Here is a 14,489-nt window from a genome sequence, read left to right as displayed (position 1 = left end):
AGCAATTATGTCATGTGAAAAGCGCAGCCCCCATTGAGCGCGTCCCTTCCCCCGGATCAAACCCCATTACTTCCGCGGCCGTTGCTTCATTATCTCCCTGCCGGAGCACGCCTCTGCCGGGGCCCGCTTCACCTCGGCCTCGGCCCATTAGCCGGGCTGGGGAGCCGGGGGAGCATCGATTATGCATTTAATGGGTTGTTAAAGGTTTAATTGTCACTAACGAAGCAGACGAGCAGCAGCAGCCGGGGGACGGGGGACAAGGAGAAGGGTCTCACCGGGGTCAGTGCCTCGCCTGGCCCGGTGGCATCCTGGCTGGTCCCGCCTGACCTGGCTGTGGGGACGTCAGAGTCTGGCCCCAGGCCCATTGGACTGGGGTGAGACCCCCTGGGTGGGGGGGGGCTACGGCCAGGGGTGCTGGCGCTGAGCAGGGTCTGGCCTGTGCGGGGACGTGGGCACACTGTGGGGATGGGGCTGCCTCAGCAAAGCCCCGGTTTGTGGCTGTCATCAGGTCCGAAGCAGGAGGATTTTCTGGGGAAATATCTCTTTTTGGTGGGGGGAAGGTCGGCGCTCGCCTTGCTTCCCCAGGGACCCAGGGTACCCCAGGGACCGGAGGGCACCCCAGCACACCTCAGGAACCTGCTCACCCAGGGCCGAAACCCCGTCTCTCACTTTCCCAGCCGTGCTTCAGCACCTCAAAGCCACCACGGGCTCAGCCATCTCTGCCGGTGCTGTGCTGGCCCTCACCGCCACCATGAGGGTGCCAGTGATGCTGGCTCTGCCCCAAACCCCGGCGGGTGGGTGGGCAGGTTCCCCCCGGGGCTGCAGAGCCACACTGGGGACCAGGGATGTGGCATCTTGCCACCGTCACCCCGCTCCCACCTGGCAGGAACCGCCGGCAAGGGGTAAACTGAGCTTTGGTGCACCCCACCACCCCCCCTCCACCTCCGCAAAGGACCCCAGGGCTCCCAGCCGACCCCCTCCTCTCGCCGGCCGGGGGGCCGCAGGGGTTCCGCTGCCGCCCACCCTCCCGCCAGCACAATTACGGCAGCTTTGCGCCGCCAACATGTGGCCGGGCGGGCACCGCTGGGGAGCAATTAGGGCAGGCGGGCGGCGGGCGCAGACCCCGAGGGATGGCTGAGCAGATGCCCCTTGATGAGCCACCGAGAACGTGGTGAAGCACAAAGCCAGTCCCAGCCCGCAGCTGGGGCTGGAGCAGATCACCCGTGCCTGGATGCGGCCCCAGTCCCGCACGCAACAGTCAGGAGTGGGATGGGAGGGTGCCCGGGAACGATGATGCTGCATCCCCCCCAGAAAGCTGCTTCCTGGCAGAGGGTCCGCAGCCTCAGCACACTAACGAGCGGTACGGCGGGCAGGGCCCCGGTAGCGCCCGACTCCAGCATGCGGCAGCCGTTCAGCTTATCTCTTTACTCACGATACAACTGTCTTCTCGGTGCCGGCACATCTACCGGCACAACAAGCGTCATGCCCTGACGCGGCTAAAAAAAAATCCCCCCAAGTACTCCCTACGAAACTAGAGCTTTTCTGTTTGGTTTTGTTTAAATCTGCAGCATTAAAAAAAAAAAAATTAATAATAATGGGAAAGGGAAGGGGCGTGGGACAGGAGGTGTCCGACTGGGGGCGGTGGGTGGCCTGGTAGGATGCCAGAGCCTTGGCCAGATTCCTCAGCCCCGGGGCCGGTGCCTCGGCAAGGCAGAGGGGTCGTGGGTGGCTGCCAGGGTGCTCCCCTGCGGCGGGGTCCCGCCAGCACCCCGGCTCGTTCCCCTGCCACCGATGCGCTGGCTCGGCAGGGGGAAGATGCAGCCCGGCAGCCCTGCCCTGCGCCGGCTTTGGTCCTGCTGAGCATCCCACCGTCACCCCCCTACTCCCGCCCCGGGGGCTGAGCTGATGCCAGGGGCAGGAGCCGGGGACCGAAGGGGCCGGAGGGGAGCGTTCATCAAATAGGCTGCCAGGTCTTGTCAATGGTCTGAATGTGCTCCTTGGCTTTCATGCGGAGCGAGGCGATGCTGGAGCTCCTCTGGTCCACCTCCTCCAGCGGGTACTTGTCCACAAAGGTGGTGCCGCACTGGTAAGGCGTGGGGGCCATGGGCTGCATGCCCTGCGCCATCGGTGGGGGGGTGTTGAGGAAGGAGTGCCCGCCGTAGGGGGGCTGCAGGGCCTGGGGGGCTCCCATGAAGCCAGGGATGCTGTGGACCGTGGTGGCGCTGGAGATGGGGGACGTCAGCCATGGGTCGAGCGGGAGGGAGTTGGTCATGGGACCCACGTTGGGGGTCATGGGGGGCCGGTTGAAGGAGAGCACGGGGGTGTCGTGGAGCTTCATGGAGCTGGCCTCCATCTTCTCCTGCCGCCTCCACTTGGCTCGTCGGTTCTGGAACCAGACCTGCGAGGTGAGAGCCAGCTTGAGCCCCACCGTGCCCAGCCGGTCCGTTGCAGTGTGCCCTACATGCTGTGCCCACATGGGGTGCCCCATTGTGCTGTGTCCCACGTGGGGTGCCCCACATGAAGCGCGCCAGGTAGGGTGTCCCGTATGGGGTATCCCATCCCACATGGGGTGCCCTGTGTGTTGGGTCCCACGTGAGGTGCCCCACAGGGCTCCAGCAATCCCCAGCACATTGTGCACCTCTGCCAAACCTGTCCCACAAACCCCAGAGACGGAGGGTATCTCTGAGGTATGGAAAGCGAGAGGTGTCACCATGCAGCCCCTGCCCTTGCTGCTCCACAGGAACGCACACCCCAGCTCTGCAAACACCCATACAGTCCTCAGTATAATGTTATCTGGCTTTGAAAAGCCCCTCAGTAAAAGCTTTTAGAAGCCAAACTGCCGTGCTTGCACCAAAACCCAGCAGGAACGAGAGGGACCGGTGAGCCGAGGCCAGCGGTGATGTCTCACCGTGCAGGAGCTGCTCATTAGAGCGCTGGTCCCCGTGTCCCCAGAGCCCCCAGCAGCACATGTCACGGGCCATCTGCTGCGTGATGCAAAGGGGAGTAAAGATGAATGGCTGGACTGCAAAGGGGATGTCTCCCATGGGCTGGTCACAGTTATTGGTGGGCACTGGGCTATACTGGTGCAAACTTCGTATCCAAAGAAGAGCAAAAAAGCTGGTGAAGGGTCTAGAGAACAAGTCCTGTGAGGAGCAGCTGAGGGAACTGGGGTGGTTTAGTCTGGAGAAAAGGAGGCTGAGGGGAGATGTTATTGTGCTCTACAACTACCTGAAAGGAGGTTGTAGTGAGGTGGGGGTTGGTCTCTTTTCCTTGGTAACAAGCGATAGGACAAGATGAAAAGGCCTCAAGTTGTGCCAGGGGAGGTTTAGACTGGACATTAGGAAAAATTTCTTCATCAGTCAAAAGGGTTGTGGAGCACTGGAACAGGCTGCCCAGGGAAGTGGTTGAGTCACCATCCCTGGAGGTATTTTAAAGACATGTAGATGTGGTGCTTAGGGACATGGTTTTGTAGTGGACTTGGCAGTTCTAAGCTAACAGTTGGTTTTCATGATCTTAAAGGTCTTTTCCAACCTAAATGATTCTATGATTCTGTGAAACTGAATCAGAGAGCTCAGCAGAGGTGTCCCTATGGTCTGGACTGGACCCCCCCTAGAAAAAGACTGCATTGTCTTGGACTGGGGCTGAGGCCTGGGAAACTCGGTTCATTTGTAAGGGGATTACTGCTTTGCGTCACAGTGGGTTTGTTGCATCTTCAACTACCTGACCCCCTCCCTCTCCCTGGTCTCACCCTGTCAATCCCAGGGGTGGTGGGGAGCAGACTGGCGGGACCCCAGGCTCTTCCCCAGGCTGCATCTTCCCCCAACAGAGTCTTCTCCTGCAGCTCAGGGAGTGAAATGTCCCCAGCCCTGCCACCACCCCAGAACCGCCCCACTCCAACAAGCCTAAAACCCCTAAATCCATGAGGATCTTGTGCTTCCTCAGCCCTAAAGACCTGGAAGTGATCATGAGCGGCTGAGGTTTGGCTGCTTTCCCGCAGAATCAGCTGGAGGGATGGGAGCAACTGCCACCAGCAGGGCAAAAAAAATCTCTAAAAACCATCTCCCTGCCCAAATGGACCCTCTGGCATGTGGGCCGAACTGGGACCTCATGGCAGAACGAGGCTCAGCCATTAAATTCCTTCTCTGGTTTTGGCAGGAGCAGCTGGCTCTGTGGAGATGCCGTTCCCATCTCGAGCAATGGGGAAACTGAGGCACAGAGCAAGGTGGCGGCGGCGGAGCTGGGAGCAGAGCAAAGCTCTCCGGCACCAGGATGGTCCCTCTGCCACTGCCCAGGGGACAGGTCCGGGGTGCTGGGGCCAGCGGGCATCCTCCCTACCTGCACGCGGACCTCCGGCAGGTTGACCTTCATGGCCAGCTCCTCGCGGCTGTAGACGTCGGGGTAGTGGGACTTCTCGAAGGCGCGCTCCAGCTCGTGGAGCTGGTAGGTGGTGAAGGTGGTACGGTTCCTCCGGTGCTTCTTCTTGGGCTGCTCCTCCTCGACGGCGGATGGCGGGGTGCCCTCGCCGTCCCCCGGCTTCCGCAGCTCACCCAGGTCCCCCTCGCACTTATTCAGGAACATGACGGCGCCTGCGAGGGGACCGCAGGGGTTAGCTGGGGCACAGGGACATCAGACCCCCCCCCCCATGCAACCCCAGGCCGGGGACGGACAGACAAGTGGATGGACGGATGGGAGGATGGGGCGGCCCCAGAAACAGGTTACGCAAAGGCGTAATCCTCTCTTCTGCCGCAGTGTTATCCCGGGGCCGCAGTGTCCCTGGGACTGACCTGGGATCGTGGGGACGGGTGCCCTGGTCACCCTGTGCTTGGCTCCACTGTGAGATGCGACCAGGCCAATGCACCCACCCGAAGCTAAAAGTCAAATTTCATCCAAAGTGGAGGATTTTATGAAAGCGCCGTCACTGAGACCTGACCTGACCTCCCCCCTGCCCTGGTGTGGAGGGCACCAAGCCTGGGTCATCTCCCTCCTTCCAGCTCAGCTCCTCTCCTCCAGCCCCTCTTCCCCATGGGCTACCAGTCTGGCCCCGAAATGCTGGAGGACTCAATGTTGGTCCCCAAGTACGGCCGGAGCGACCCGGCACCATCCCCCGGCTAATAACCTTTTTTCTGCATGCTTATAAGCATTTTCAACCCTTGCAACGTTTCATCTTTAAGCTTTTTATCCAGCATCTGAAATCTTCCTGTAGTATTTGCTGGGGATTAAGGGTCCTCCTCTACCGCGAGGATGTAGGCAAACACGAAAATGGGGCAGAAAGCCGTAATCCTGGGGCACTTCTGCCAAGGGGAAGGCAGACCCGCCGGCAAAAATTCACCTAATGCCCAAATGGGTGTGGGGAGGGAAAGGGACCATCAATTAATTCTTGGAGGGAATAAATGGGGGTCCCGAGAGGGACCATGCCGAGGGTGGGTGTCGAGTGTTGCTCAGGCTGTGCGCACGTGGGGTGTCTGTGCAGTGGGCAGCGCGGGTGTGAGCAGTGCATCTGCAGCAGGCGTGCGTCTGTGCGCACGCAGGGATGCGTGCAGGGTGCAGCCTGCCTGCGTGGGCAGGGTGGGGGGCTCGGGGTGCGCGCGGTGGGGTGTGGGGGTGCGTGCATGCAGTGGATTGAGTGATGGGTGGAAGGTGTGAAGTGTGTGCGCAGTGTGGGCGTGAGTGTGCGGGGCAGTTTGTGCTGCGTGTCCATCGCGTGCAGTGTGCGCAGTGTGGGTGCAGCGCGCAGTGTCCGGGGTGCAGTGTCCGTGTGCCGTGTATGCAGCGTGCACAATGCGACGCCTGCGCCTGCAGCATGCAGGGCACAGTGTATGTGCGCAGTGCATGCAGTGCGTGCAGTGTGCACAGCTCAGTGTGTGTGCAAGGAGTGCAGTGTGTGCAACGTGTGTGGGGTGTGCCCAGCGTGGGGGCGCAGCGTGAATCCGTGCACAGTAGCTGTGGGTATGCAGTGCGTGCAGTGTGTGTGCAGTGTTTGCACAGTGCATACGGTGCCTTTGTGTGCAGCGCACACAGCGCATGCAGCGGAGGCATGTGCAGAGTGTGCAGCGCATGCCATGCAGTGCAGAGCACACTGCACGTGCAGGTGTGCAATGTCTATGCGTACAGCATGTGCAGCTCACCCAACATGTGCAGTGTGTGCCCAGCACCCCTGCAGCGCGCTCAGAGCACGTGCTCTGCGTGTGCGACGCGTGCAGGCTGTGCAGCATGTGCAGTGCGGTGGGTGCAGCATGTACGACGCAGGCAGTGCGTGCCCAGGGGCCGTGCATGCAGCGTGTGCAGCACGCGGCGTTTGCGGTGTGCGTTGCACGCGCAGTGTGTGCAGTGAATGCACAGGGCCCGCACGCAGTGCATGCCGTGCACGTGCAGCACTGTGCCCGCAGCGTGTGCGGCTTTGGGAGCTGCTGGCCCCCCAAGACGCCCCACAGCCCCTCGTGGGGTGTGCTGTAGCCCCCAGGGGCTCTGGCCGGCTCCGGGTCTGGCCCTGCTGCCGCAGGGGGGGCTGCAGTCTTGGGGTGCCCCAGGGGGAGCCGCCAGCTGGGGCAGGGGTGCTGGGTGCTGCACCCTGGGGTGCCCTGAGGCAGGGGTGAGTGGGTGCTGGGGGGAGCAGGGGCCCTGTTGTCACCGTGCGAGCATCGCGGCGTGTCCTGGGGCTGGGGACACAGGGAGGGGATGGGGGTCCGCCGCCACCATCCCGCTCTCACTCACCCGCTTCTCATTTGCGCAGCTCTGCACCTGCAAGGAGAGGGGAGAGGGGGTGAGCACCCAGAGCCCCCACCTGGGGCATGGACCTCCCGGGGGACCCAGCACCCCAGCAGGGTCCCCTGCCTGCCCTGCCCAGCCATGTTCAGCGGCCCCACAGGGCAATGGGGGGGGACCTGGGGCTGGGTGGGGATTGGGGGCATCTGGGGCAGTGGGAATGGGTGAGATGGGCACTGGGGGGGACGGCTGAGACAGGCCTCCGGGGCGGGGGGGGGGCCTGGGGACAAGATGGGGCAAAGCGGGAGGAGAGAAGAGGTGGGGCAATGGGGGGGGACAGGGATGAGCTGCGGTGATGGAGGTCAGGGCCAGAGCTGGGGGCAGCCCCCGTCGTCCCCCCCAGCCTGACCCCCTCTGAAAGCAAAGGAGGCTAAAAACCCCCGGGGAAGCAGAGCAAAGCCTGGCACGGGAGCAGGAATGAAGTGAAGAACAGCAAAATAACCAAGCAGAAGTGACCCAGCAGCAGGACGGCAGCACCGGACCCTGCAGGATGGGGTTGCGAGGGCCGGGATCTCCTCCTCCTATTCCCCCCCCCCGACTCTGCCTCGTCCTGGCCGGGGTCACGGATGTCCCTGGGTGTGGAAAGGGGGACCCCGGCGAGGTAGGGCTGGGGGACATCGGCACCAGCCACCCCATAGTCCCCATCTTCCAGGGACTGGCCCCAGGACCCCCGAGCCTTCACCGCTGGCGTTTCGGCAATCCTGCCTAAAAACGGGCAGCGCTGAGCGGGTACAGCAGCGAAAGCCGCCTCCCTGCCCCCGTCGGACATTTTCCTGTGGCTGCCGTCATCCCGGCGGCAATTTTTGGGCTTAAGCCCTTAAGCTTTAAAACTGTGCTGGGAACCACAAGGACCTGAAGCCTTGGGAGGGGTTTTTTCCCCCCCATCTGCTCGATGCCCCAACCCATGGTTTTCCTGCAGGGGCTGCCAGCCGGGGGGGAGGGGGCGCCTGTTATTAAAGACACCCAAAAAGGCATCAGAAATGGCATCAAGCCCTGGTTGAAATGGGTAAAAAAATTGCTTCCCCGTGCTGGAAAGCAGCAGAGCATCAACGAGGACAAGTGGCCTCCCCCAGCAGTGGGGACAGCCTGGGGACAGCCCCAGCTTTCTCCAGGTCCCATTTTTTTGCTTTCGAAAGCCCGTCTGGGTGCTGAATTTGGCCGCCCAGGCTCAGGCCACCTGGGACGGGCTGTTTGCAGCGGCTGGAGTGGGCGGTGGGGAGCGTGGGTGGCTCCTGCCCTCCGGCCCTGGGTGTAAATCGGTGCGAGTGATGCTGACGGGCGGCCAGCACCCACTCCCGAGCCCCCCAGGGAAGGGTGCCAACGCCGGCCCCAGCCCCAGGCACACCCCGGGGACACCCGCTCCCTTTTTCAGCATCTTTCCCCGGCGCTTCCTCCCGAATCGGAATAAAACAGCGTTACCTGCTGGGCCCAACTCGGCTTTTCCAGGAGTATTTAACTTTGCCGGTCCCTCCTGGGAACCAAACAAGCGGCTCAACCTCACCAATCTCGCAGCTTTGGCAGCCAAAGTTGCCTCTAGTCTTCTTATTTGTCACAGAACCGCCGCGCTAAGGCTCGGGAGAATCTTTATTTAGTGTTGCAGATGTCACCAAGGCACCGCAGATTGGAAATGAGTCCAAAGGATTAAGACGAGGTTATTAATTGGAGGCCTTCCCCTTTAAGAATGATTGACAGTTACTTTCTGGACAAGTAATTGCTCTAAATGTCCCCCCAGCGCGGGTCCGGGGGGGCGGCGGCGGACAAAGCCCCGAACTGCCTTCCCCACTCAGATTGTCTCCCCACAAAGGCGTCCTGCTGGAGTTTGCCTTGTAATCCCCTCATTACGGGCGAGGAAAAAGAATTAGGAACAGGGGGAGCGGAGAAGAAAGGCTGGGGTGGTGGGGGGAAGGGGGGAGGATTTCCTTCGGCCGCCGAGGCTCTGCCACGGGAATGGGGTCCAGGGCAGGCACCCCAAGTCTCGGCGGGATGGGGATGCTGCGGTGGTGGGTGTCGTGTCACCCCCCTCGGGATGGGGATGATGAGCTTGGGGGTGGCCCTGGTGACGGCATGTGTGGCCCCGTGGGCTCCCGGTGATGCTGCCTGCAGAGCCCTGCCCATGTGGGGACCAGGGATGGGGACCGGGGATAGGGAGAGGTGTGACAGCCAGCGATGGGCACTGGGTGTGGGGACAGAGATGAGGACCAGGCACGGGGTCCAGCTGTGAGGATGAAGTGAGGAGACTGGGTTTGGGGTCTGGGTGTGGGGACCAGGTGGGAGGACCAGGCGTAGGGACCAGGCACCCTGAACAGCCTTGGGGACCTGGTATGGACACCAGGCGTGGGGAAGAGCCATGGGGACCAGGGGTAGGGACCAGGCAGGGGGACCAAGTGTGGGGACCAGCCGTGGGTTGCAGGCATTGGGCACCGTCCATGGCACCAGGCGTGGGGATAATTCACGGACATGGGACTGAGCACGGGGACTAGGCAAGAGGACACGCTGTGGGGACCAGCTATAGGGTCTAGCCGTGGGGACCATCCCTGGGGGCTGCCCACAGGCCCTGGCTGTGAGGGTGTGGGGCAGAGGCAGCTGGGCTGGGGGGCAGAAACACCATCCCTCTCCTCCCCCATCCCACTGCCGCCCCGGGGATCCCAGCTCAGGGGACGACGGGAACATCACGATGGGGGTCCTGGGGTGCTCCGGTTGGGGGGTCCTCAGTGCTGACTGGACGCCCCCATCCTGCCAGGCAGGTTTTGCCCTTTTCTTTCTCGGTTTACTTTTACTTTCTCCCAAAAGCCTCTTCCTGCCACCTGCAAACTCTGCCACCCCCAGCCACCGTCTCGGCTTCCTCCCACTCCCTTCCTCTCCTCGCCATGGTTCCCCTTTCGGATGGCAAATGTCAGTCTGGGGTTTTTGGACCCCCGTCCCCCCGACCCCGTGCCAGGTGGCTGCTGGCCCCACACAGGTCTGTGCCCTCCCCACCAGAACTGCTGCCGGTGGGACCCCGCAGCCACCTCTGCACCCCAGTTTGGGCCCGGAGGCCATCTCGGCGTCCCTCCCAGCCGGGCTGTGCAGCTTCGCCTGCCCCATCTGACACTGCTCTGGGGACAGAGTGACGCTGTTTTGGGGATGGCATGCTATCACCCAGGGGACAGCGTGCCACCACCCCAAGGATGACGTGACCCCACACCAGGGATGGCGTGACATGCCCCTGGGGCTGGGGTGACACCCCCACGCCACACAGCCCCACTTGCAGCAGGGGTGTGCAGGGAGGTGCTGCCTTTCGGGGGAGGTTTGGGGACATCCCCAGGCGCAGGGATGACACGTGGGGCCGGGGATGCAAACAGGCACCTGGACCTGCCGCTCCCACTCACCCGGGGCCAGCACCCGTGTCCACGCCAGCCACATCGGCGGGTGCCAGATCCGGGTCCCCTGCTCCGGTGGCCCTCGGTGGCTTCCTCCAGGGTGCCCCCCCAGCCCCGGTGGGTGCAGGGAGATGCCGCCGTGCCAGGACCTGCAGTCCCCGGGGTGCCAGGGCTGGTTTTAGGAGCAGGGGGCTGCCCAGCTGCCCGGCTTTGGCGCTGCCCACCGGGCAGTGTGCGTGGCGCCGGCCCCGCTGGCCGCCTTAAGGTGTTGGCTCGCACGGGGAGGGGGGAGGCCAGCAGGCTTATTTGCCAAATGATTATAATTGCCTTTTAGGAGCAGATAGCAAATTGATTTGCTTCCTCGTCCAAGGCCCGTAATCGCTTCATCACTTTAAAATATTAATGCTATACTTCTTTGCTAGTTTCCCAATTACCCTAATTGAAGGCAAATTGGTTAAGAAGGTGCAATGCAGAGTATCAGGGGGTTTAGTTCACTCAAATGACAGTTTTAAACCTCCCTAATCCTATTAGCGGGCAAAGCTGCTAACGCTTAGAGACGCTGCGTCAGCTTACCGGGGTGGTGGGGCCGGAGGCGGGGGTCGGACCGGGGGGCGGCCGGGGGCCACCGGCCTCACGTGACCAGCTCGGCCAAGGATTTATCACTTTTTTAGTTCATTAAGAGGCCTTGGGCAGGCGGGGAGGCGGCAGGGGTGACCCAAAAGGGTGCTGAGTGGGAGGCAGGTGGCAGCGGGGGGGGCAGGACGATTAGCTAAGGAGACCTGGTGGAGGGTCCTGACCCGAATCCCAGCCAGCACTGGGAGCTCCCGCGCAGCCCCACTGGGAGCACTGGGAGCAGGACTGCCTGTCAGGGTGGGATGAGGCCCCGGTACAGAGCGGAGATGGAGGAACCCGCTGTGACGGGGCACGTTGGAGACTTCGGTGCCACTATCCCGGCCGCCGGCACTCAGCGTCGAGCCCCAGCCCTGGGGAGAGTGAGAACGTGGGGTGGGAATGGGGCTGTGCAGGGTGCCACGGCTGCTGCCGCCCCATCAGGGACCTGGCTGGGGAGCCGGTGGGGACGTGGACGGCCCCATCCCATGCAGCACAGGTGGATTTTTGTGCCTAAATGGGAGATTTTGCAAGTTCTGAAGAAAGGCTGGCAAGCAGGATTGGTAGCAACGGCAGGGACAGCAGGAACAGTGGGGACAGCAGGGCCACCAAACACGAGGAGGCTCCCAGGCATCAAGCCCTGATGTGCCTGTCACACACTCCCTGGGATGCTCCAGCAGTCACCAGCCCCTTGACTGGTACCTGGAGTGGTGGGTGCCTGGAGGAACCGAGCACCTCATGCACCCAGGGACTTTCTTGCTGGAGTTCCTACAGCTCTGGGTGCTCCGGCCAGGGTGGCTGAGACCTGTGGCTCTTGTGACAGCGATGAGTGAATTCCGTGGCACAACTCCCACCACACCTGCGCTGGATTCGGTCGCTCCCTCCCAGCCCCACTGCCACAGTCGTAGGCAGCCCAGGGCAGGGCTGTCCCCGCTGGCCTTTCCGGAGCAGATGGCCCCAGCGTGGGGAGGACGGAGGGGGCTCAGCGCGTCCTTTCTTTCATGCAAACACAGCGTGACTCCCCCGGCGGCTCCTGCTCCAGCGGGGACGTGCCGTTGGGGCCAGCGCTGGCAGTACATTTTACAAAGGTTCAGCTAGCTTAGTCCTCGGGGACAGGCTACTCAGGCAGATTAAACCTCACTAAAATAGGCAGGTATTAGTGATCTCAGCAGCCCCCAGCCTTCCGGCGTGGCGGCTTTTAAGCCAGTGCCACTGCCGAACGCCCAGGAGCAGGGAGCAAGTCCCTGAAGGGGCAAGAGATCTGGGCACCCCGGCCCCGGCCAAAGGGACCCTGTGGCAGGGGGATGCTTGAGGGCAGGTTTAATGCTACCACGACCCCTGCCAGTGCTACCCCCAAGGAACATCCCGAGGGGGGGCACTGGGTCCCACTGGCTTCCGTGCACCACTGGGATGCGGCCGTGCCTGGGGGATGCTGCAGAATGGGGGGATGGATCTGGCAGCTGAGCGTAATGGGCTGGGTGCTGGCTTGGGGGCACTTGGGGCAGTTCTGCTGCAGCGGTGTCATCGTGTCCTCCTCCCGCCCAGGACGGGGTTCGTGCAGACAAGGAGTACGGCAGGAAAATCAGACTGGTGCCGGTAAAAGCCATGTTTATTAAGCCAAATGGTGTGTGAGGCTCCTGGGCTGGTTCCTGCAGGTGATGGAGCATCAGGGACCACCACTGGCCCCGTCCAGGGGCTCACACCAGGGGCACTGCAGGGACGGGCTTGGCCAGCACAGCTAGAGGGGACCCAGGTGTCCTGCATCCCAGCACCCACCCAGAGCACCCCAGAAAAGCAACAGGGAATAATTTTGGGGACGAATCCCCCCCTCCAGTGAGTATATTGGGACTCCCACCCGCATCCCATCACTGCCGGGGGGGCAGCAGGGGCTGACCACCAAAGCTGCCAGTGTCACCCACCAGCAGGGTGGGCAGCGATGCTACATCAGGGTGCACTTCTCCTTCACCTCGTCCACGCTGCCCAACGCGCGGTCCCGCAGCGCCGGCAGGTCAACCTCCCGCAGCTTTGTCAGGAAGGCAAAGGCCCCGGCGCCACCATCCTCCTCCTCCTCCTCTTCCTCCTCGCTGTGCACCATGGCGGCCAGCTCCTGCGGCAGCTCCACCGCGCCGCCGGCAATGTGCAGTTGAGCATCATCCCGCTCGTCCTGCACACGGATGGGAGATGGCATCGGGGTTACCCACCAGGCGCCCACCAGCCATGGGGTGGGGGTCAGGGGGACGGCAGGTCCCTCAGGGCCAGCTGGGCGCTGTGGGGGTATTGGGGATGCCGGGGGGACCCTGGCATTGCCCGGTTCCACATTCGGACGGCTGGACGGACACGTGGACGGACAGGACGGATGGAGACAGCGGCCGTTTGCTGCCCTCTTCAGGAATCCTCTCCCCTCCCGGGGGAGGCCTGGCAGCTGCCTGGCCTGGGGCTGTCCCAGGGGCTGGAGGAGCTGGGGGAAGACCCCCGAGGTCCCACCACAGGCGGGCTGGTCCTTACCTGGGCCAGGTGGTACTTGTCCCGCAGGTGCATCCGTACAGTGGCCCGTTCTGCCTTCCTCCGCACAAAGGCTTTGTCCCGCTCCATCCTGCAGCAGCGGGCACCCACACTGTCACCCCCCACCTCACCAAGCCCCCTGCCAGAACTGCCCCCCACCCCTGGCATCGCCCCAGTCCTCTGGCAGCAGCATGGCTGTGCCAGCCCCGGGCCGGGGCGGGAGAAGAAGGGGGTGCAAATGTCCACAAGAGGGTTGCAATGGGGACCTGGGGGCAGGGGCCACATCCTACCCCTCCAACCCCAGCAGGGATGCTCAGTGAAGGTGCCCGTTGGAGGGACTTGCTCCTCCTGTGGCCTCTCAGCTCCCCGATGCTGGGCCACCAGGTCCCCACAGCACCCCGACCCAGGGAGGTGGGACCATAACGCAATCCCATGCTGGCCCCTGTCGTCCCTCAGCTCCATGGGTGCTGGGCTGGCACCAGACACCCACCGCTCTAGGGCGCTGACGCCCAGGGGTGCCCCTTGTCACCTACTGTGCACCGAGCCACTGTCCCTGCCCCATGCCAGCACCCACAGGGACCTCCCATCCTGCACCAAAGGGCACCCACTTTGCCCCTGTGCCCTGCCCCGGCTGCCTCCCTATCCCTGTCCCACCCTGGGGACAGCCCACGGCAGGTAGGACCCCAGTCCTGGTGTCTGGTGGACCCCAATGACCCCCCAGCGCCGGCAAAACCTTACTTCTCCTCCAGCAGCTGCTGCTGGTACTCCTCAAACTCCTCGCGGGCCATGCCGTTGGGCAGTGTGGCCACCTTGCCATCCTTGGGGGGCCCCTTGGGCGGCTCCTCTTCACCATTCCGAAAGCTCTTCAGGGTGGCCGTGAAGAAGGAGGCCATGGGTGGGTGGCTGTGGCAGCCCGTGCTCCACAGTGCCCGGTGCCGCCGAGTCCCTTCCCTGGGGCCAGCTCCTGCAAGGTCAGCGGGACCGGCTGCCCCAGGGGCACCGCGGATCAGGGGAGGATTAAGGCATTAGGAGGGGAAGCCACAGCCACCAGGGTGGAAAGACCTTCCCGTGCTGCTCGCTGCACCCAAGGGTGCTTGGGGGGGGACAGCAGTGCAGGGGGATGGTGGCACGGGGGGACAATGGGGTGCTGCCTCATCAGGGCGATGGAGAGGTGGAAGGGGACGTTGAGCCCCAGCGCACCCTGGATTGGGCTGAAAGACCCCCCCCATTGCACGGGCCCCGATGGAGGGCAGCACC

General features: G+C 63.1%; 2 protein-coding genes across 3 annotated transcripts; both read right to left on the bottom strand.

Moving 5' to 3' along the window:
• Nucleotides 1-995: 995 nt before the first annotated feature.
• RAX2 (retina and anterior neural fold homeobox 2) lies at nucleotides 996-8,510 on the bottom strand. Of its 2 annotated transcripts, XM_069790020.1 has the most exons (4): nucleotides 8,182-8,506; nucleotides 6,712-6,738; nucleotides 4,336-4,586; nucleotides 997-2,398 (listed from the first exon to the last, which is right to left on the bottom strand). In XM_069790020.1, exons 3-4 carry the CDS (start codon nucleotides 4,576-4,578, stop codon nucleotides 1,955-1,957), a joined length of 687 nt encoding a protein of 228 aa, XP_069646121.1. In that variant the 5' UTR covers nucleotides 4,579-4,586; nucleotides 6,712-6,738; nucleotides 8,182-8,506; the 3' UTR covers nucleotides 997-1,954. The 2 variants fall into 2 exon arrangements, with proteins under 2 accessions (XP_069646122.1, XP_069646121.1); XM_069790021.1 differs by lacking the exon at nucleotides 6,712-6,738 and having other exon boundaries at nucleotides 996-2,398; nucleotides 8,182-8,510.
• A 4,043-nt stretch (nucleotides 8,511-12,553) lies between these two features.
• LOC138686310 (complexin-3-like) lies at nucleotides 12,554-14,174 on the bottom strand. Its single transcript, XM_069788351.1, has 3 exons — nucleotides 13,971-14,174; nucleotides 13,236-13,323; nucleotides 12,554-12,894 (listed from the first exon to the last, which is right to left on the bottom strand). Exons 1-3 carry the CDS (start codon nucleotides 14,123-14,125, stop codon nucleotides 12,670-12,672), a joined length of 468 nt encoding a protein of 155 aa, XP_069644452.1. The 5' UTR covers nucleotides 14,126-14,174; the 3' UTR covers nucleotides 12,554-12,669.
• Nucleotides 14,175-14,489: the final 315 nt, after the last annotated feature.

This window comes from Haliaeetus albicilla, chromosome 8 (assembly GCF_947461875.1).
Source record: "Haliaeetus albicilla chromosome 8, bHalAlb1.1, whole genome shotgun sequence".
Classification (NCBI taxonomy): Eukaryota; Metazoa; Chordata; class Aves; order Accipitriformes; family Accipitridae; genus Haliaeetus; species Haliaeetus albicilla.
The sequence above is the reverse complement of the archived record's forward strand: the minus strand, read 5'-3'. Positions and strand labels throughout refer to the sequence as shown.